Source organism: Balaenoptera physalus, assembly GCF_965194825.1.
Source record: "Balaenoptera physalus genome assembly, chromosome: 17".
NCBI lineage: Eukaryota > Metazoa > Chordata > Mammalia > Artiodactyla > Balaenopteridae > Balaenoptera > Balaenoptera physalus.
In genome coordinates, this window is record NC_138895.1 from 70028974 (window position 1) to 70051473 (window position 22500).

The window sequence follows — 22500 nt, forward strand, 5'->3', positions numbered from 1 at the left end:
TAAGAATTTGGACCTTTGTGGGAATTCCCTGGCCGTCCAATGGTTAGGACTCTGCGCTGGCACTGCGGAGGGCCGGGGGGTTCAATCCCTGGTGGGGGAACTAAGATCCCGCCAGCCGGGTCGCAACAAAACAAGAATTTGGAGCTCTGAAGGAGAGCCCAACTGTTTCTCTTCCACAAGGTGTAGCAACTACCAGGAGGGGATGAAGGATCACTAGACCTTTGCTCTACCACTCCACTGGGGGGAAAGCTCTGACTTACACATTTCCTTCATCAGCCTGGACCCCTTTCACCTGGCCTCGGTTCGGGGTTGGCTCTTAAGAGACCCCGGGACCTCACCGTTCTTGCCCTTTTTTAAGTCAACTATGGCCCCCTTCCCAAGTCGCTGCTTCTTGGCCGGCCCCACCCCAGTGCCTGTAACCGCCTGCTCCAGGGCCACCCGGGCTCTCATTTGGGGGAAAGTGGGTCATCCAGCAATGGCAATACAAACCCAATTAATTCATCCAGAGACTGACAGAAGGACACGGAGCGCACGAGCAAGGCGCCAATACCCGGGTCCCTCCCGCCTCTACCTCGCTGCCCCGCCCCACAGCTTGCAGGGGGCGGGCAGGAAGGCCGGTCCCGGGCTCCGCCCCCCGGCTTCGCGCCGGCGAGCGGAAGTGACGCACGCCCGAAGCCGTTTCCGGCGGGCCGAAACTAGGAAGAAACTTGGAGCCGCCGAGGCGTCCGGCCCCCTGTCTCCGGTGCTCCCGTGCCCCGTGGCCCGGGCCGCACCGAGCTGTCGGGAGCCCAGGCCATGGGGCAGCCCGGGCCGTCCGCAGTGTGAGGCGTGGGGCCTCCCGCGGGCTCCTCGGACGGGCCAAGGGCGGGCAGGCGGGAGGCGTCGTTCCAGCTGCGGTCCCGGCCGCCGCCGCCCTCCCGGGCTCCCGGCATCATGAACATAGACGTGGAGTTCCACATCCGGCACAACTACCCCTGGAGCAAGCTGCCGGCCAACGTGAGGCAGGTATGGAACCTGAGGCCGGGGTCCCGCCTCGCCGTCACCTGCTCGCCGAGCCCGCGGGGCCGGGGCTGGCGCCTCTGGGCTGACTCCCGGCCTTCCCCCGCCCAGGGTCTTGAGATAACCTATCCGCAGCCCGCGGGTGAGGAGGGGACGGTCCTGGGGCCACAGGGGCAGGACGGGGCCGTTTCGAAATGGGATGGAATGGTGTCCAGTGGGCTCGCTTGGCGCCTTCGCACGCAGACTCTCTTCAGCCGGGCCCTGGGCTAGGCACCTTCGAAACAAATTTAAAACACGGTTCTTGACCTCCAGAACTGCGGGGTGGTGGGAAAGGGACGGGAAACAAATGAATCGGTTACAGGCTGATAGCAGCTCACACGAACCTGCATGATAGTATATGCGAGCGCGCAGAGGAGGGCGTCAGAAACCGTCCAGGGAGTGTCAGGACGTTGTGTAGGGGAGGCATTTAAATTGGGCCTTAAAGGACGAATAAGAGATAGATAGTTAAGAGGGATTCAAGATTTTCCAGCGAGAGGGAAAGTCATTTTAAGAAGCTTGGACGAGTGAAAGCGTGCTTTGAGAGTAGTGAGGGACCTCCTCCATCACCGGAATCCGGAGGTGTAAATGTATTGGTGTGTTTGGCTGTGCGGCTTGGTGAGTGCGTGGGGAGTGGTAGCGGTCAGGGCCGGATTTTGAAGGGCTTTCGGACTTTGTTTTGTTGGACTTTAGTCTGTCAACAAGATGGGTTTATTAGAGATGTTGCAACAGGAGAGCGAGGTTTTTGGAGGTTTTTGTCCGAGAGGTAGTTCTCAAATGCTTGAGTGTTATTTTTACTCAGTTGTTTTACAGATATTTATTGAACACCTACTATGTGCTATGCCTTGTTTTAGGTGCGGGTGATTTGCAACAGTCAACACGGGAAAGCCCTGTCTTCATGGAGCTTACGTTTTAGTAAAGAAAGACAGTTAACAAATAAATGAATAAATACATAATATGGCGGGCGGTGGTAAAGATTATGAAGGAGTGATATGTGCTGTATAGAAGGCACTGTTTCTCTCTGGTCATAGATTAACCTTCAAGTTCCTGCCATGTTGCTTGGTTGAGAGTGAAATTCTGTTTTCCATTGGTGCTGGACACTGGCATATTTGGAAAGTTTGGGTTGGTGGTGGTGATGGTATAAGGATTATTACTTTGCCTCCTCTCCCAGCTTGGGGTCTTAGTTCCAGGAAATGAATAATTTAAGGTTCTGGCGGTGCGTCGTGTGGCAGAGAAAACACTTTCCCTTCAAGATACCAAAAACACAAGAAAGTGGAAAGGTAAATTTAAGGAACTCAGAATTCTTGGGTACCAGTGGCTGCCCATGTGACGTTAATCTTGAATGGGAAGAAGAAAGCTCTAAACCTGAGAGACTGAGTTTCTCTTGTTAAGCTGGAATGGGGGCTTTGATGGACACTTTTTGTTTTTAGGGTTTTGTGGCATATGGCAAGACAGCTGGAAGAACCAACAATTCTTTGTTGCCATGTTTTCTCTACTCTTCCTTTCACAAAAATAAATGTAACATAATAGAAGAAAGATGGATGATTCAGTTATGTCCAACAGAAATAATTGATCTTAATTAGTATTGGGAAAAGCCCTTTTTTTTTGAATTTTTGAATTTTATTTTATTTATTTTTTTATACAGCAGGTTCTTATTAGTTATCTATTTTGTACATATGGCAAAAGCCTTTCCAAACCTTAGTCATGACTATTAAAAATAATCTCAGAACAGTGTTATACTTAAGTACAAGCATGACATTAAATTAAAACTTTTTTTGGTGAGATCACTTTCAAGAATTGGTGTTTTAGCTTAGGATAAGCTTCCGCTTGTAGAAGGTGTTGCAAAACCCATCTGTACAAGTTACTTCATGGATTTTCTCTAGCCTTGCTCTTTTTCCCTAGGTCTACCTTGGATTAGTACATCAGCTTTCTGTCTGGTGTCTAGCACTCAGAAAAGTACCCTCCTATCCATTCTTCATACTGTACTGTGGTGAGGTTTCTAAATTGCAAACCCAGTCCTATTTCTGTTTGTCTCCATAGAGTACATGTTGCTTCTTTTTGAATTGAGGTGTTAACTCCTCTAGAAAGGTTTTCCTGACCTATCTCTGGAGTAGTTGACCCTCAGGTGTGCTGCCCCAGCACTGTATTTCTCACCCATAGCACTTACCCCACTATGGTATATTTTCTGGTTAACATTACTTGTTTTTGCTTTTGTATTTTGAGCACCTATCTCGTAGTTGGCTTTTAGTAAATACTTTTGCAGTGAATGAGTGATAGTATCAGTCTGAGATTTTTTTCCAGGAGCTAAAGCTTAGTCAGTTTAAAAGTGGGGAGTAGCCCTTGTGTGGAAAGAATTTGGTTTTTGGTGTTACAGATACTAAGTACTTTGATAAGAGTTTCTGGTGAGTTTTGATGAGTTTAATTTGAAAGTGACTCATATTTCCCAGTTTTGAAAGCTGGTGGAAGGTGATTCAGATTTTTTTTAAAAATGTGTTTGAAAAAATAGTTTTTATATAAATGAGATGAAAATTTTTTACATGGTGTGAGCTATACTAGACTTTCAGAAATACATTAAAAAGTTATGGATCGGGCCATTATTTCAGGATCTTTCTATAGTTTACCAGTATTCATTGTTCAAAACAATTCATAGTTGTTTTATTTGAAGGGAAATTTTATGATGAGGTTCCAAGGAGGGTCAATTAAAAAAAACTATTGTGTATTTTGGGGGAGGTGGTGCACATTGGGGTTTGTAGGAGCAAAAGCTTTAGAAAGAATTCTTTATGCTTTTAGCATCATCTGATGCACAGTGGGTGTTTTACAGCCAGTTTCTATGTCACTCTGTCTGTTTTAGTTCCTTTTATCTGCAGCCCAGCTTCATTTGTCAGACCTGGTGGGAATTTCTGCAGGGTCTGCACTGTCTCCCAGTAAAATGACCTTTCTTTCGTTGCCTCCTGTAGTGGCAGCAGTGTTTTAAAATGTGGATGGTGGGAAATTGGGGTGGGCGTGGAAGAGAAGCCAAAGAATCTTTGTGAACAAAGCAATTATATTTTATGTACGAGGGTAGTGAAGAATAAAATCAGCTCTTAATGCAGTTTTTAGTTATTTGTGTGTATGCCCATGTATTGATCAGGACCAGTCATTACTTAATGACTAGCGCAAAGACTTAGATGTTTAGTAGATACTGTATTCTCTAATTAGCTTATAAATAACAGGGACCTTATATTTTGTGTAAGTGGCTTGATTTACACTTTTTATCCTGGAGTTACCGGGAAGAGTTTTAAAGGGAGAAAACGGTTGTAAGTTAGAATAAATTAAGGGACTTACTTTGAAACAGAAGAGTAAATCCTCAAGTTTGGAAGTTGCTAAGGTTTTAGCAAATTGTCTGCTGTGTGAGTGAGTGTTTGTGTTCTCTGTTCCTTGAGAAAGAGACTTCTATTTGGCAGTAGAGCTAGAGGAAATCCTTTAAAAGTTTTACAGAAAGCCTAATATTTTGAATCCCCTAAATATCTTCAATACTGGCCCTGGTTTTGGTGCTACATAAAAGATAGGAGAGCAGTCTCTCTACAATGAACTTTACTCCTAACTTCTTGTAATGTTAAAATGGATGAAAATAATGTCAGCACATAACATTTCAGCAGTAGTGTGGGTTATGGTTCAACCTGTGATAAATCAATTAATCTAGAGGCAGGAAGAAAGATTTTATTTTCTCACGTTATGTCCCTTTTTTCTTAAAATGCTACCCACCAGTAGTTCCAGTTGTGTGCCAGTTTATTTAGATGTGAGTTTCATCTGTTTTGTGAAGATGGCCTTAAGTGAAAGTATGTGCATGGACATTTACCTTGGCTTTCAGAAACCTATGAGTGAGAAGTGTAATAACTGAGTCCTCTGTTCTTTCTGTCATTAATCTCTTAAGATGTCTTATTTTATAGTGTGTTGGAAAGATCATAGCTAGTAATTAGAAGGGGGATAGCAGTCACATATTAAATTAAGTTTATGGTCTCACGTTGAATATCATGTTAACTATAATAAGACAAACTTATTCTTTACTTTCACGAGAACCCAATTTTGAACTTAAAACACTAAATTCACAGCTAGAAAGCATTTTGCTCACTAAAAAATATATCGGAAATTCTAAAATTGTCTAAGTGTTTTCTAATGAGGCCATAAGATGACTTTTTAAAGAAATAATCATATTTAGAGGTACATTTTAAGTGTACATTCTCCAGGAATCTTAATTTTTAATAATCATAGCCCTCAACTGTAAGTAGTCATGAGACGGGGATCTGTCCTTAGTGGCCATTCTTAAATTTAAATAAATGTAGGTTCAAGAATCCATCCATCCACACAAATTGGAGATGGTCAAGAAGGAAATCTTTTTTTTTTTTTTTTTAGAAGGAAATCTTTTGATGATGGCCATTCTGACCGGTGTGAGATGATATCTCATTGTAGTTTTGATTTGCATTTCTCTAATGATTAATGATGTTGAGCATTCTTTCATGTGTTTGTTGGCAATCTGTATATCTTCTTTGGAGAAATGTCTACTTAGGTCTTCTGCCCATTTTTAGATTGGGTTGTTTTTTTTTTTGATATTGAGCTGCATGAGCTGCTTGTAAATTTTAGAGGTTAATCCTTTGTCAGTTGCTTCATTTGCAAATATTTTCTCCCATTCTGAGAGTTGTCTTTTGGTCTTGTTTATGGTTTCCTTTGCTGTGCAAAAGCTTTTAAGTTTTATTAGGTCCCATTTGTTTATTTTTGTTTTTATTTCCATTTCTCTAGGAGGTGGGTCAAAAAGGATCTTGCTGTGATTTATGTCATAGAGTGTTCTGCCTATGTTTTCCTCTAAGAGTTTGATAGTGTCTGGCCTTACATTTAGGTCTTTAATCCATTTTGAGTTTATTTTTCTGTATGGTGTTAGGGAGTGTTCTAATTTCATTCTTTTACATGTAGCTGTCCAGTTTTCCCAGCACCACTAATTGAAGAGGCTGTCTTTTCTCCACTGTATATTCTTGCCTCCTTTATCAAAGATAAGGTGACCATATGTGCGTGGGTTTAACTCTGGGCATTCTATCCTGTTCCATTGATCTGTATTTCTGTTTCTGTGCCAGTACCATACTGTCTTGATTACTGTAGCTTTGTAGTATAGTCTGAAGTCAGGGAGCCTGATTCTTCCAGCTCCGTTTTTCTTTCTCAAGATCACTTTGGCTATTCAGGGTATTTTGTGTTTCCATACAAATTGTGAAATTTTTTGTTCTAGTTCTGTGAAGAATTCCAGTGGTAGTTTGATAGGGATTGCATCAAAAAATCTACAAACAATAAATGCTGGAGAGGATGTGGAGAAAAGGGAACCCTCTTGCACTGTTGGTGGGAATGTAAATTGATACAGCCACTATGGAGAACAGTATGGAGGTTCCTTAAAAAACTAAAAATAGAACTACCATATGACCCAGCAATCCCACTACTGGACATATACCCTGAGAAAACCATAATTAAAAAAGAGTCATGTACCACAATGTTCATTGCAGCTCTATTTACAATAACCAGGACATGGAAGCAACCTAAGCGTCCATCAACAGATGAATGGATAAAGAAGATGTGGCACATATATGCAATGGAATATTACTCAGCCATAAAAAGAAATGAAATTGAGTTATTTGTAGTGAGGTGGATGGACCTAGAGTCTGTCATACAGAGTGAAGTGAGTCAGAAAGAGAAAAACAAATACCGTGTGCTAACACATATATATGGAATCTGAAAAAAAAAATGGTCATGAAGAACCTAGGGGCAAGACAGGAATAAAGACACAGACCTACTAGAGAATGGACTTGAGGATACAGGGAGGGGGAAGGGTAAGCTGGGACAAAGTGAGAGAGTGGCATGGGCATATATACACTACCAAATGTAAAATAGATAGCTAGTGGGAAGCAGCTGCATAGCACAGGGAGATCAGCTCGGTGCTTTGTGACCACCTAGAGGGGTGGGATGGGGAGGGAGACGCAAGAGGGAAGAGATATGGGGACGTATGTATATGTATAACTGATTCACTTTGTTACAAAGCAGAAACTAACACATCATTGTAAAGCAATTATACTCCAATAAAGATGTTTAAAAAAAAAAGAAGGAAATCTTTATTAGTAGAACTTAGTATTTTGTTAACTTAAGTGAAGTTATGCTCTCAGACTGCTCTTTTATTTGATATTAAATACTTTAGATAATTTCAGTAAGTCCTTTTAGAAAGGGAGACTGAAGATAAACACATTGAATTTTTGCTCTAATACAATAGCAGGAAAGTTTGTCTGATAAAATTTAAGAAAATCTTTACTCAGTTCTGGAAATTAGAGATTCCAGGATAAAATTAGGGGGCGTGGTATTGAAATTTTATGGGGTAAAAGTACTGTTGTTTAGTTTAGAAACTATTTTAAATCTATTTGAAACTCTTTTTAGAGTCTTGGAAATTCACAGAGAGAATATGAGAAGCAGGTTGTCCTGTACAGTATCCGCAATCAGTTACGATACAGAAATAACTTAGGTAAGTAGAGACATTTTTACGTTGAGGTAGAAATGACTATTGCTGAATTACATTTTCATAAATCTCTCCTATCTTTTCATTATATATTTCATGGTACTGAAATTTTTCCATGCACAGCCTTTAATAATTCTGTAATGACCCTTCACACCTAACAATAATTTGCATTAGCAAGTAGATTTTTCTTTCTAATTCCAATGAAAATTATTTTTTAGAGTACTGTTTATAGATTCATTTTACCTATAGAATATTAATTTTGATTCAGTTGTCCTCTTTTTAGTTTACTGAGAAAATATGCCAGAAAAGAAGTACATTCCTTCTTAATGATTTTTGACTTTGAGTTTTGTTTTGGTCTCTATAAATTTTCCAAATAATATAACTTTAATGAAGACTCTTTCTATAATAATTGGAACAAATGTTAAATACAACTGGCTCCATTTTTTTAAAAAAGCTTTTTTTTAAATGTTTGCTTTTTATTTGTCAGATTACTTTGATTATTCTGTTGCCCTGCTAGTCTTCCCTCCCATTTGTTACTCTTATTTTAAGCATAGTATTTCAGAGGTAGGTTTTCTATGAAAACATATTCCATGGAAGTCAGAGGTTTTTTTACATTTAAAACACAGAAAACAGCAAATAATTTTTAAAAAATAGACTTGATTTCATAGAAAACTGCCATTCAGATTGGCTGTCTTGTAAAGTATCATAGGGATTGGATGGATTATAGCTTATGGTTTTTGGGGGAGACGTTCCATGCTCACTTTCTTTGCTTTTTGATTTGTTAAGAATTATTTCTCTACTTTTCTGTCCCATTATACATTTTACTTATGTACTCTGAAGTCTGTTTCTTGTGGTGTAATTGTTTCTTTGTTCCAACTTAGATTGTTTTATTTGTTCTCTTCCAATTTACATACTTTTTAATTAATGTTAGTTTGTAAAGTGTTTCTCCTTGCATTTATAATTATATGTAAGTGTAAGATCTGAAAAACAACTGGAGAATTTCCCTTTCTTTCCCAGTTAAACATGTCAAGAAAGATGAACGCAAGTACTATGAGGAACTGTTAAAGTACAGTCGAGATCATCTCATGCTGTACCCTTACCACTTATCAGATATCATGGTAAAGGGCCTGAGGATAACACCATTTTTATATTATACTGGGATTATGGAGGTGAGTTTACAGTGTACGTGAATCTTCAGGGATGGGATGGGACTTCATGTCGGGGACGCTTTGTGAATGATGACCAGCACTCAGCCACAGTGGACATTGTTTCTGAGTTTATAGTGTAAAAAAGACGGTTGCTTACAAGTTAACTGTTGTAGCCACACTTGTACAAGTAGTTGTCCTTATCAGTGTTTTCTCAGTGGGAAAGTATCTATCTTTATTCTGTGTTCTTGAAGACGTTGTTGACCCTTTGTACTGTTGTAGCATTAATCAGTCATTTATGTTAGCACAGTTTGTATAAAATTTATTGCTTTTAATACAAGGTTAAGGTTGAAAATGTGGCTGACAGAATTGAACATTAAGCTCAGAGAAGCTTAATATATTTGGCTGTTTTCTAACTGTAGAAAGAATAAATGATGATAGAGACCCAACATTATATAATGCATGTTTCAGAAGAATAGAATTGTATTAGTAGTCCTGGTTGCCGATCTTTCTGTGATTACTAACTTTTAGATGTTAGCCTTTTTCCAAAGGCAGTTTTTAGGCCTGTGTTGAATAGCTTTAAATAGTAGTTATATACTGTTTTTAAGAGAGCTTTATGTAAAGATTGGCAGTATTTATCTAGTATTCATTTGCTGTTGATTCTGTTTGAGTGCTGCTGTTCTGGGCTCACCAACCACTTGAAGAGCAGAGGGCAGCCTAGGACTGAAGGAGTTGGGCACCTGCAGTAGCAGTGAGGTTAGCTCCCTTTAGGATGTGGCTGCCTTCACAGGAGCTCCCTTTGCCTGTCTCCTTAAGCCCCTTCTTCACAGGTACTTCTGTAGTCCCATGTCTCCTGTGTCCCTGTTTTGGAGGAAATACAAAGTAAAGCTTGAGGCGTGGCTGCCCAGGTTTCTGTCAGTCCCTTTCCCTAGAACCAGGGTAGCATAATGAAGGTGGCAGCTAAGCAGTGCGTAGAATAGTTTTGTTGCTGTCTCTCTGATTATTTTTCTGGTGTTGTCCACAGGTTTGGGGGAGATAATAGAGTGAGGTTTTGTCCCATTTACCAGCTTTCAGTTGCATCCATGTGCTTGCTGTTCTCTGGTTTCTGTTTTTATACCATTGGGTATAACTCCTGGGTTAAAAATGGGTCTTATCCCCACAGTAAACAGCTGGTTTATTACTGGAGAAACAGATGAGGGTTGCAAGAAGCTGGATACTGAGTTTGACTCTGTTGCTGGTTGGGATTTGGAGGAGCAAAGGCTGCTGAGTGGTTAAGGTCTTTGTCGGCAGTGCTTGTCTTGGATGCTTGTTGATGGAGCTATGACACACTGTTGGGCCTTCTCTCGGGAGTCTAGGATCAGGTATGAAGTGTGGAGAGCCTGGAACCCTGAACTCTGAGAGGGTATTCCTTGCATAGCTTCCACAGGGCAGAGGTTACTGGGCAACTGTCTGGGCTTCATAGAGCGCTCTGAGGAACCCAGACCTGAAAGCCTGACCTTCAGTTGCTAGGTTGGGACCTCGTGGTAGATGCCACACTGTGACATGCATGCTCTAGGTTGCCAGGCTCTGATCTCAGTGCTTCCTGTGACAAGGACATTTTTCGTTTAACATTTACGTTTTTTTCTTTTTAAAAGGACATTATGAACAGTGAGAAAAGTTATGATTCATTGCCCAATTTCACTGCTGCTGACTGTAAGTATTTAATTATGCTGAACGAGGCAGTGTTTAGAGTGTCTTTGTGCATGCGTGCTCTTGTCTTTCAGTATTGTGCTTTTAACCTGAAAGACTTGAAAGATGAGAACAGCAAGCAACATTATTGATAGGAATTTTATCAGGTGATACAAGTCAAGTATAAGATTTAGTCTAAATGTCTAAGAGGAATATTTTGGAGTGGTAGAATCAGAAAAATGGGACTAGTCTCTGTATTTCTAGAGAATGAAGTTCTTCCTGATACTTGGGCTGTGGTGTATACCAAATGAGGAAAGAAAATTTGTGCACAGTATTTTTGCAGCATGATATATGGTTGTTACTAACATAATTTGCTGGTGTTTTATTATGCTTATTTTAATGAAGTGTATATTTGAAATGTGACATAGTTCTGCTGTGTTAAGAAGAAACTTTCGCTGAGAAGTACATTTTGACTTCCTGGAATTGGGAGGACTTCTGCTTTTTAAAAATTTTCTCAGTTAGCATTGTCAAAAGTGTCAGCTTGAATTCACCTCTCCCAGTTGCTTGTCTTTTATATTTTGTTTGAAGAATTCTTTTTAATTTGATATTGATCATCTGTCAGTAATCAAAAGAGGAATGAAAGTCAAAGGTTTTTTCCTAGTAGGCTTGTGAGTGTACTGACATTTCGAGATGTATTAAATGTTTTTAAAGGAAAGGCTCTTTCTTTTAGGTCTAAGGCTTCTTGGCATAGGAAGGAACCAGTACATTGATCTGATGAATCAGTGTAGGTCATCAAAAGTAAGTTAGTTCTTTCCCTTCCCTTCTAATTTCTTGTCCTCCTTATCACACAATCTGATTAAATTTTTAAGTAGTAGGAATAATGAATTATGATTTCTTTGATTAAATAAAATATGCTTCATACAGAAACAACTCATCAGTATCTCTAGGTTATAGCTTAAGTGATTATTGGATTAAAAATATCTAAGGCGTAAGACATTTCATTTATTTTTAAAAATTAACTTTGCTCTGCTCATTCCACTCCCAGGGTTCACTTCATGGGTGAAATCAGTACACATTTTCCAAATGCATTTTCACCTGGGTTTCCTTTGAATTTCTGGATTTAGATCCAGATTTAATGATAGTGTTTTGAAGTAATTTACTTTGAAATAATTTAAGAATGACTTTCTCCATTTAGTGTATCTAGAATACTTCAGATTTTAAAACATGAGAATTTTAAAAGATATTTGTTTAGTCCGTTGGAAACTGTCTTGTTATACTATTATCAATAAAAAAAGAAAGTAGTAATTTTAGATTGATTGCAAATTCTCAGATGTTTGTACCATTGCAGAAATTTTTCAGACGGAAAACGGCCCGTGATCTTCTACCAGTAAAGCCGGTGGAAATTGCCATAGAGGCATGGTGGGTGGTGCAGGCTGCATATATCACAGAAGATGACATAAAGGTAGATAACTTTAAAAGTTAAACATAGGATTTTTATTTTAAAAATTATTTTATAATTTTTAACTGTAGTTACATAACTTTTTTTAAAAAAAGTAACACTAGTTGGTTTTCCTGAAGGAAATTATACTTAAATTCAAAATTGTAAATGATCTTAGTAGGCTAGAATATTGGTAGTTTTCGAAAATACTCTTTAATAATCAGGGAGACTTGACTTGGTTCATGTACAGTCATCTGGGGATTTTACTTACATGTTTCATGTAAAGTGACGTGATGCCACAGCTACCAGCAATAGTATTGCCAACGGTTTTTGAGCACTTGCTGTGTGCTCAGTGTGCCAGGCACTCTTCCAGCTGCTTTTTATATTGTCTCATTTGAGTCTCATCACAACCCCAGAGCTGTGTATTATTTGTAGCCTCTTTCACATGTGAGGAAAGTGAGTGCAGAGAAATGAAGTAATGGCTCCAGTCACAGTTCTAGTAAAGGTCTGGGATTTTAACCCAGGCAGTTTGCTGTGCTCTTAATCACTGTGCTGAACTGCTGTACTGAAGTGGTAAGTGCTTGATAGGGAATAGTGTCAAGATCAAGGGATATACTATTCCCAGTGGTCAGACCACATTTGCTGTAAGCTTTATACATTTTAGAAGGGATGTTGATTTAGGGGAAAGAGGTGGAATAGCAGACCAGGTGCCTAGAGACCAGTCATATCCCTGTGGCTGAAGGAATTAAGTGAGCGTGTGGATTTTTTTTTAGTTGGCATTTTGTTTTACTTCCGAGGACAGAGTAAATCCAGTGAGTGCAAGGCTTAGAAATTCTGCTTCAGTGCATTTACTTCCGAGCAGAGGTGTCATAAGATAGTGATCTTCTTGTCAGTGATAATAATCCTGTGGCATGTGAATAAACTTCTGATTTGAGAGATCCAGAATCAGCAAATGGATCAGATTCCAATGCAAAGAAGATGAGTAAATATTAGTATTTATTAGTGAGCACATTACTTGCCAGCAAGTATTGGCACTTAAAATTGCTTTGTTGTATGAGTTCTGTTGGTAGCATATTTTGGCACCTTAATTGATGGTTGTGTGTGGCTTTTTTTGTTTGAATTCTAGAGTAAAAAATGAAAAAAATATGTAGTTCATTCAACTAATGACATATAATCATTGGTTTAAACATGAATAGATTTCAGGAAACTTATCAGTTAGTTAATTTGGACAGAACCTAATTGAAAATATTTTGCTTTTCCTAGATATGCACTTTGCCCGAGAAATGCGCTATTGATAAGATCATTGATGCAGGCCCTCAACTCTCTGGATCACTAGATTACAATGTAGTACATAGTAAGTGGTTAGTAGAAATGGTCTTTTGTCAACATAAAAAATTATTTTAAGCGATCAACAATTTATAGCAATTATTTATCAATTAGGTAAGAACAGTAATATTTCCTAAGGCGTGTTATTGTTTGAAATGTGACCTTAGTCCATTGTTTTCCAGTGTGGCTATAATTAGTCACATAGATTAGAAATTTATACAGATGAATCATAAGAAAAATTTTGCAGTTCTGAGCATTTGAGGGAAACCAAGATTTGAAAGCTTTGATATAATGTTTTTTTCTTCTGTCTTACTTTTTTCCTTTTCATATACCATTAAGTTGTAAGAATCTTTACAGAAAATCAGGAATAAAGTTTTTATTTTATTTTATTTTTTTAAATTACAGTGTTTACTGGTTCATCTAAAATAAGATACTTCTGCTTCTGTAGGTTTATATAACAAAGGATTTATTTATCTGGATGTACCAATATCTGATGACAGTTGTATAGCAGGTAAATATGTGCTAATATTTCTCAATGTTTTTTGAATGGCTGCTAGGTGCTGGGCACTGTGTGTCACCCTATTAAGTTAGACACATATAATTCTGGCATCTTTGATGTTAGAATTTTTCAAAGAAAAACATTTCTTCCTCATTACGTTGCAACTCATTGAGGTGGTTTTAGTTAAATTCCTTTCATTTTTATCTTTTGTTGGTGTAAGCACTGTATTAAAATAGTAGAAATCTGAGATAAATTTCTCACAATCCTAAATCAAACCAGTGTTTTTATAAATTTATGTCACCTTTTAAACCTTGTTCAGTGCATAAGTTTCTACATATATTCAGTAATATCATAGAATTATATGTTCTTCATTTTACATTATTTATTTATTTATTTGTTTATTTATTTATGGCTGCGTTGGGTCTTCGTTGCTGTGCGTGGGCTTTCTCTAGTTGCGGCGAGTAGGGGCTACTCTTTGTTGTGGTGCGTGGGCTTCTCATTGTGGTGGCTTCTCTTTGTTGTGGAGCACGGGCTCTAGGCGCGTGGGCTTCAGTAGTTGTAGCACACGGGCTCAGTAGTTGTGGCTCGTGGGCTCTAGAGCATAGGCTCAGTAGTTGTGGCGCATGGGCTTAGTTGCTCTGCAGCATGTGGGATCTTCCCAGACCAGGGCTTGAACCCGTGTCCCCTGCATTGGCAGGTGGATTCTTAACCACTGAACCACCAGGGAAGTCCTTGTTCTTCATTTTTACCTGACATATCTGTGTCTTATATTTTCATGTCACTACCATCTTTTTTATCTTTATCTCTTCCTCCCTTCCTCTTCACCCACCTCTCCAAGTTAAATCAATATTAAGACCCTTGTATATTTCAATTTAGTAAACCATTCCCCTATTGCTGGTTGTTTAGATCATTTCCTTTTTTAAATATTTTATTCTTTTTTATTTTATTTATTTATTTTTTTGCCTCAGTGGTGATGTGGCTAACATTCTTGGACACATCCTTGGCTTTTTTTCCCCTCTAGATTAGATTTCTTACCAATTTGTAGAAACACTTGTTATATTAAGGTTATGTATTATAAGTGTGTTTTCCATCATATCTTTTAGGTATTATTCTTGTTTGTGATATCTTTTACCATTCTAAAATATTGGGTAATCAAATATGAAGTGTCAAAAAATTCCAGGGACCTTACTGTTAACAAATGAGTGTTAGGGCTTTTTACAAAAATACTCCCTCATATCAGGTTATCATAGTCTAGTGTGTCCTGACCTTTATTTTTTATTTGTGTTACCATGTGTTTATGGCCAGGCCTTCCTTGTCTTTTTTTTTTTCTATAACTTTGCTATTTCCAGGTATTTTTCTTTATTTTTATTTTTGTTAATGTATTTTTTGAGTAGGCTGTAATTATGATTATAAAATATTAAATCTACAGAAGAGTATAAAAAGTCTGCTTCCCATGCCTGCCCCTAACCACTCAGTTCCTCTCTCAGCTGCCACTAAGTTTCCTGTATATTCTTCCAAAAACATACTATGCACATAGGCTTATATGTATATATCCTTTTTTGTGTGGTTTTATTCTTACGCAGATGGTGTATCCAGCTCATACTTTGGTTTTTTAACTTAATATATTATACATTGAGACTATTCCATATCTCTTTATGTAGAGTTGCCTCATTCTTTTTGCCTAGATGTAAATTGTGTATTTCTAACCTTTTAGTGCCTTGGTTTCTTCATCTCTAAGATAGGGTATAGTTTTGAACAACTCTTAACATTAAGAGGATTAAGTGAAATTGTATATATAAAGTAGCTAGTAGTATAGTCTGGCACTTAGTAAGCGTTCAGTAAACGTTTACACTTCTTATTCACACAGCTGATAGTGTAGGAAAAGAATTACATAAAAAAAATGGGATTACTAAAGTATTTCTAAAAAGAAACCTTTGATCCTTAACAGTCCTTGGATGATTGGAAATATGGGTAGCACTAAATCAGAAAATGACATGAGCCAGAGCTGTAAAGTAGATAGCCTATCCTGATGTATACATTGTGGTTCTTCACAGTGCCTTCATTTTGACCACTTGAGTTTTGTCTTATAACTCTCTGTTGGGAATAATTTAGGTTTTGGGTGCAATTAGGTGGTGTTAGGGTTAGAGGACACAGGGACACCCAAATCCTGCTATGGCCTAGGCACACGCCTCTTCCCACGATGTTTTCAAGGGAAGTGTGCGCACAGGGGAGAATGGCAGAGGAAAACATAGGGCCTCTTTGTTGTTGGTCAGGCAGAGCACTCTAGTAAAGTGGGTTAGAGCGTCTGGACCAAAGGGATGGAGAGAAGTGAGTATGAATAAACAAGTGGGGAGCATCGATCGGGCAGCCTCTTGTGCGGAAGGTCTTGACCCTCTTCCCATCGAGGAGGTTACAGAATAGAAAGCCCCAAAGAGCAGATTATACCAGTGATAAACGTGGCAGTCACGCAGATGAATTTCCCCTTTTCTCAGGATGGAGCAGGGATGATGGGAGAGGGCAGAGAGTCAATACCTTCTGTCCACCTGGTTTTGGATAGCATGGTAACTTGCAGTTCTTGCTTCTCTGCTTTAGACCAGCCACCTGCTGCCTAAGATGCATCAGAAACACACCCTTGGCAGGCTTCCCCATTCTGAAGCAGCGCCGGCCCCCCTGCCTTTCTACCAAGTCCATGACTCTAGCACTTCTCTGCCTCAGTAATGCTGAGAGGTCCATGGGGATGAAATTACTCTTTGTAGGATTTATGATCTGCCATAAGAGTCCACTCTGTAGACAGCATTGCATATGACCTTACTTTGGGAGTTTTAGGAAAACTTGCTATGGAGTTGGTAAAATGAATCAAAAGCTGAATTCAGTCCCTAAGTTAGAGGTCTCTTTTCAGTTAGATATTTGCATTAAACTTTCTTGTTTTGTAAAATTATGTCACTGAGAAAAGTCTGTTTTGTTTATTTTAGTTCCTCCTCTTGAAGGTTTTGTAATGAATCGAGTGCAAGGTGATTATTTTGAAACTCTCCTCTATAAGATATTTGTTTCAATAGATGAGCACACTAATGTTGCAGAGGTAAGTATGACAGCATCTTGTGAAAGAACTTAACCTCAAGATTATAAAATAAGTTTGTGTGCAGTAGATAAAATTATTTAATGATAAAATATTTTCAAAATCCGCCCATGGTTAGATCTTGGACCATTAACATACTTAAGTTCACTATTCTTAAGTTACTTCCTGCATATGTATATTAAAATTTTTTTAGTTAATAGCTTATGAATGGGTTACATAACTTTATATGACTTTATAATAAAAGCATTGTAAACAATTGACTGATCTAGAAATTTTTTTATTTTGAATGAGACGAAATTAAAGGCTAAGTAATTCAGTTGTTGTGGTCACTGCCTGGATTTGTACTCCTCTAAGTGTCTTAGAGATATGGAAAGAAAAAAATTCTGATTACAAAATTTATTCAGACTCAGTTATTAATAATTTAAATTTTTCTGATTATGGTTAAATTGTCTATTACAAGTGTGTAATATGCTTATGATTCTTAGAATGTAAAATATTTTTAAAATTTTATTTTCCAGCTTGCAAATGTTCTTGAGATAGACCTATCCCTGGTTAAGGTATGTAATTTTTATACTCTTTTCACTTGTGATTGGAATACTGAATGGATTATAGATTTTTGTCTTGATGCTGAGAAACGGAAGCAGTGAGATTCCTATTAGCTGTCAGAGGAAGTGTGCACAGTCGGGGTGCTTACAGAGATAGAGAAGAGCAAAGTAAGAACCCTGAACCAGTATTCCATCCCAGGGAGTGAAAGCTGTACTCACACATCTGTGCCCAGCAGGAAGCAGCCTGACCCGTGTCTTGTAGTGAAGTCACAGTATCTTGTAATGAAGTCAGATAAAGCAACAACTTCCGCTTCTTTGGGGGTGGATCTAGGGAGGCCCTGGCCAGACAGTTGGGAGCATTCCCTCTCCTACATATGTGAAGACCTTAGGGGAAGACCAGGCCTACTGAAAATTTTTTCTTCTAGTTATGGGATGAAAATGTTTGAGGCTCACTGTAAGCATAGTCCATAACGATTTTTTCTCTACAAACATTCTGAAGTCTAGTTTATTTCAAATGTTCATTTCCTTTATGTTCCTTTCAGAATGCTGTGTCCATGTACTGCCGATTGGGGTTTGCCCATAAGAAGGGACAAGTAATAAATTTGGATCAACTTCATTCATCGTGGAAGAATGTTCCATCCGTAAACAAATTAAAGTAACTCATTTATTTAGTAGGAGAGTTTCTTTTTGAAAAAAACATTGTTTTACATACAAAAATTTTACTTATTCAACCTGTCAACTGAGGTGAACCATATTAGTGGTTGTTAATCTTGTGTGTGTGGTAATCTTTTTTAGAATCTGATGAAAACTAAAATGCTTCCCCCAGAGAAAGGCTCATACAATATTTTACATATAATTTTTAAATGTTCTCAAATTTCCTGAAGCCTATGCATGGGTTTAGTTAAGAACCTTTTCTGTGTGTGCAGAGTATTTTGGGACTGTGTCTCAATTTTGGGCTTGAATGTAAGAGTGGATTTAGGTGGATGTTCATAATTTAAGTACTGACTTCAGTAGCTGTTTTTATATATGATCATTTATATGATTTTTAAAAAGTGAATGTATTCTTCATTAATAGGAGTACTTTAGATCCGCAAAAGATGCTCCTATCATGGGATGGCGGGGAAAGTAGGAGTCCTGTACAAGAAGCTTCATCGGCTACTGACACTGATACAAATAGTCAAGAAGATCCAGGTTAGCAGTAACTCAGTTTGAGTCTGTCTGTAGATAAGCCATGTGTCTGCACATACACTCATAAAGCAAACTCTCCGGGCTTACAGTTATTTTGTAGTTTGTTCTGGATTTCAGTCATTCAAAAGTAGTCTTTGAGTACTTACCCATATGTTGGGCCTTGTGGTAGATCTTAGGGGTATAAAACTGACAAGAATATGGTAGTTTCCTTCTAAAAACTAAGTCTGGAGAGTATAACCATAAAAACCACAGTGTGAGAAGCATTATGGTGCTTGTGGAGAGCAAAGAGAAAGAGCCCTCTTTCTGCCTAGAGAGGTTTAGGAGCCTTCATGGAGAAGATGATTTTTGGGCTGAGAATGAATAAGAGCATGCCAGCTGGCGAGTGCAGGAAGGCCAGTGCTTGGGCTAAGCACAGAGGGAGGCAAAGCATAGTGGATGAGGGGGCTGCACATGGTTTTGTGTTGGGAGGGGAGAGGGGCACACAACATGGGCTTCTACTCCTACCCTAAGTAGCTCTGTTACCTGAGCCACGTGACTTGTCTGTAGAGGTTAGGCTAGGTAGTCTTATTGATCTGACAGTGATCAAGTCTTGGTTTATTATTGGTTTTCAAAAAATTTACTACAAAAGTGAGTGCCTTTAAAAAAAATTTTTTTTTTTGACTTTAACTTTTTTTATCTCTATGTTGGAGATAGGTAGGATTGGGACCTCTTATGACTACAGTGTTGCCTATATTATGTACTTTCTGATTATTAAATAAAGCTGAAATGAAATACTTTCTCATTCCAAATGATAAGCAAAGAACAGTTTTCATTTACTTGATTTTTAAACTATGATTTTTTTTTTTTCCCCCAACAGACACAGCCAGTATAAGCAGTTTGAGTTTGTCTACAGGATATACAAAGCGTATTGCATTCCTGTTTGACTCAACTCTTACTGCCTTTTTAATGATGGGAAACCTTTCACCAGTAAGTCAGATTCTTGTTTAAATATGAAAATGTTTAAAATAAAGACTAGATATAAAATAATTCAGTGCTTTTATATCTTTTTTTAAGTACTAGATTTTTTCCGGAAAATGCAATTGCCTTTGTTTTATATTCCTTAGAGGAATGTCGGAACTTTTTAGTGAGGGCTACTTTTGTAATTAGAAAAATCAGCTCCTCACCCACCCTTAAGTTTAAATGTGTTGGAGAGCATAATATAAATCTAAGATGCTTAGCATTCAAAGGGAAAACTACAACTTATTAATAATAGGCTCAAATAAGGTACATTTAGTTTTGTTTTTGTTTCTTTAATGCAGAACTTGAAAAGCCATGCAGTCACAATGTTCGAAGTTGGCAAACTCTCAGATGAGTCTCTGGACAGCTTTCTTATAGAACTAGAAAAGGTAAATCTAGATAGCTTATTATGGGATGTCAAGGCATTTGGAATCTTTTCTTGCTTGAGAAAACATCAGTTATTGATTATGTAGATTTTTCGTATATCCTTGTTCACTCCTACCTCATTCGTGCTTTAATACCATGGCAGTCATTTAGGCTTAAACATATTGAGTGGATGAATGAATTTTGTGATTTAAAAACAGTGATTTGTCTACCTCATCTAAGCTGTTAGCATAATTTGATGTAATGAAGAAATGGGGTACAGAAATCTTAAGTCTATGTGTAATTTTTTAAATTGCACTTTTCTAAAATAGCCTTTAACTTTTTTTTTCAATATGACTCTAAGATCTATTCTTAAGCAATTTTATTTGAAGTTTTTGTTCCACTTATCTTAAATCTGGAACAGTGTCCCTGGGTATCATATTTATGTCCACTCTCACTACCCCTTTTAGCATCTTGAAGACTTCAGCCATATTTGTTCTTAACCATCTTTTTCCTCATGAGTACAGCCTAGTTTTCCTTAGCTCTAAATCTTGATTGCCCTTTTGGTGTTTTTCATTCCCTGGATATTTTATTCTGTCCTCTGCACTTCGTTATGCAAACAGTTTGTGTGCCTAATCTATTCTTTGACTAATAATTTTGGTAACTTTTGTGCTTGAGTGATGAACTCGTGTATGTTTAGAGAATTTTTTATGATTTTGTACTTCCTTTACATCTCAGAAAAAAAAAAGACTTACCATAACATTTTTTTCCACTCCTCCTTCTCCACAGGATTTTTACTTTTTTAGTGCCTGAGATAATCCTTGTTATTAATTTGTCTCTTTAACTTTTATCTTTATATTTTTATTATTTCCTCAATACTTTTAATATCTTGTTTAACCCTGTTTCTTATTGTGTATCATCTTTTGCCAGTAAATTTTTTATATTTAGCACATTTTAACATGTTTTCCTGATTTTTAGTTTTCTCACCTCAACTAGTGTTTTATCATGTATAGCAAATTGGAAGATCCCTTTTACACTTTATATATCTGTATTCTTTTTTACCACGTAGTCATTCTTGGGAAAGCCCTTTAGTCTGAAGTTTAGTTTTTAAAAATAGTTTCTTAGCTATTTTTTAAGCTTCATCTTGATTAAACATAATCAGTTGATCTTACTAATTTCATGCAAATCTAATTTAGTTATTTCCCCCTGTAGACCTTTCCTTCTGTTTTCTGTGTTGTTTCTGGAATGTGTATGTTTTTACATATTAAACAGGTGACTGACTCAGTGTCAGAAGAGCATACATGTAAACCCAGTGAAGGCAGGAGTTTTGTCCACCACTCTCTCCTTACATCCTAGAGAGGTCATAGCACATAATAGGGACTCAGTGAATCCTTGTTGAGTGATTTTAAGCTGTATGTTCAGCAATGTTGAACAGCTATGTTGAATCACGTACTCCATTGTTCCTTGCAAAATTGTGAACAGGGTGATAAGATAGTGGCATAATTGGTGACCATGGATTGGAGTACTTTTCTGGATAAAACAGAATATATAGATCTTAGAGTTTTTAAAGCACCTTATTTGAATCATATATGGAACATACAACGTATAATGGTACAATTTAGCATTATTTGGTTGCTGAAGTTGTTGGTTTTACTTGCTGGGGTAATTTCTGTCGTCTTCAAAGGTATAGTCACATGGAAGCCCAACCACGATTGGGGTTAATATTTGTTTCAAAATCGCCTGGGCAAATTTTTGATTTACTGATTTTAAATATCTTAATATCTCTACTGTATGGTTATATACTAGAATGAATGGCATGAGAGTGGTTTTTGTTGCAAAATTTGTTTTCTTTTGGTTTAGGTTCAGAGCACTGGTGAAGGAGAAGCACAGAGATACTTTGATCATGCACTCACTCTGAGAAACACAATATTGTTTCTGCGTCATAATAAAGATCTAGTTGCGCAAACTGCACAGCCAGACCAACCCAATTATGGTATGATAAAAATACTTGATTTTGAAGACATGATCCTGTGGAACTTCTTTCTAAGAAATTAAACAGGTCATGCTCACTTATTTAATCATCACTTATTTAGAACATTTTGTGTAGATAGCACATTGAATTTATAACTGTTGGCTTGTTCTGTGAATTTCTTTACTCGTCAGCTGTTCCTTATCTTACTTTACTGTTCCTCCTCTTTTATGTGCCACTGACTTTTGTAGTATCTAAATTTGTTTAGTTACCTACAAAAAGAGTTGGAGTGTTAATTTGTTTAAGTAGCTGGATGGGATATAGAATAGGCATCTGTTTTGAGAGATGGACAAATTCCAAAATTTATTTAGGAAGCATGAAATATCAAGAATGAAAGATTCATTATATAAAGATAATTAACAGGGTCTTCCTATTCAAATGCTGCTATAATATTTACTAAAGTATTTTACTTTAAAGAATAAAAAAGGGAACAGATAACCTCATTTCAAAGAGTTAAGGAAAGAAATGGAAGCGGTTTTAATCTATTGGTGAACTCTAATGTGGCTCTTGCCCTAGTGTGCTCTGTCAGTTTCGTGATAGAAAGGGGTTCCTGAACTTTAGTTGAACTGATGGTATTAGCTTCTAAATTGTGGAATGACACGCAGGAATGTGTGTTTTTAAAAAGATGCAACAGCTTGGGCACCAGTGTAAGAGCATTACACTGTGAATGTA

The 22500-nt window shown here is 37.8% G+C and overlaps 1 protein-coding gene across 1 annotated transcript in view; it reads left to right on the plus strand.

Annotated features, from left to right (window-relative positions):
* The first annotated feature begins 693 nt into the window (after positions 1–693).
* The window catches only part of FAM91A1 (family with sequence similarity 91 member A1), a 41318-nt gene continuing 19511 nt past the window's right edge, over positions 694–22500 (plus strand). The window contains exons 1-15 of the mRNA XM_082433181.1: positions 694–1005; positions 7477–7561; positions 8573–8724; positions 10335–10392; positions 11099–11166; positions 11717–11830; positions 13070–13160; positions 13581–13643; positions 16604–16710; positions 17226–17264; positions 17795–17907; positions 18328–18443; positions 19297–19406; positions 19739–19825; positions 21660–21792. Of these exons, the coding sequence (XP_082289307.1) occupies positions 934–1005; positions 7477–7561; positions 8573–8724; positions 10335–10392; positions 11099–11166; positions 11717–11830; positions 13070–13160; positions 13581–13643; positions 16604–16710; positions 17226–17264; positions 17795–17907; positions 18328–18443; positions 19297–19406; positions 19739–19825; positions 21660–21792 (1408 nt within the window). The 5' untranslated portion in view covers positions 694–933. The remainder of the gene's footprint in view (positions 1006–7476; positions 7562–8572; positions 8725–10334; positions 10393–11098; positions 11167–11716; positions 11831–13069; positions 13161–13580; positions 13644–16603; positions 16711–17225; positions 17265–17794; positions 17908–18327; positions 18444–19296; positions 19407–19738; positions 19826–21659; positions 21793–22500) is intronic.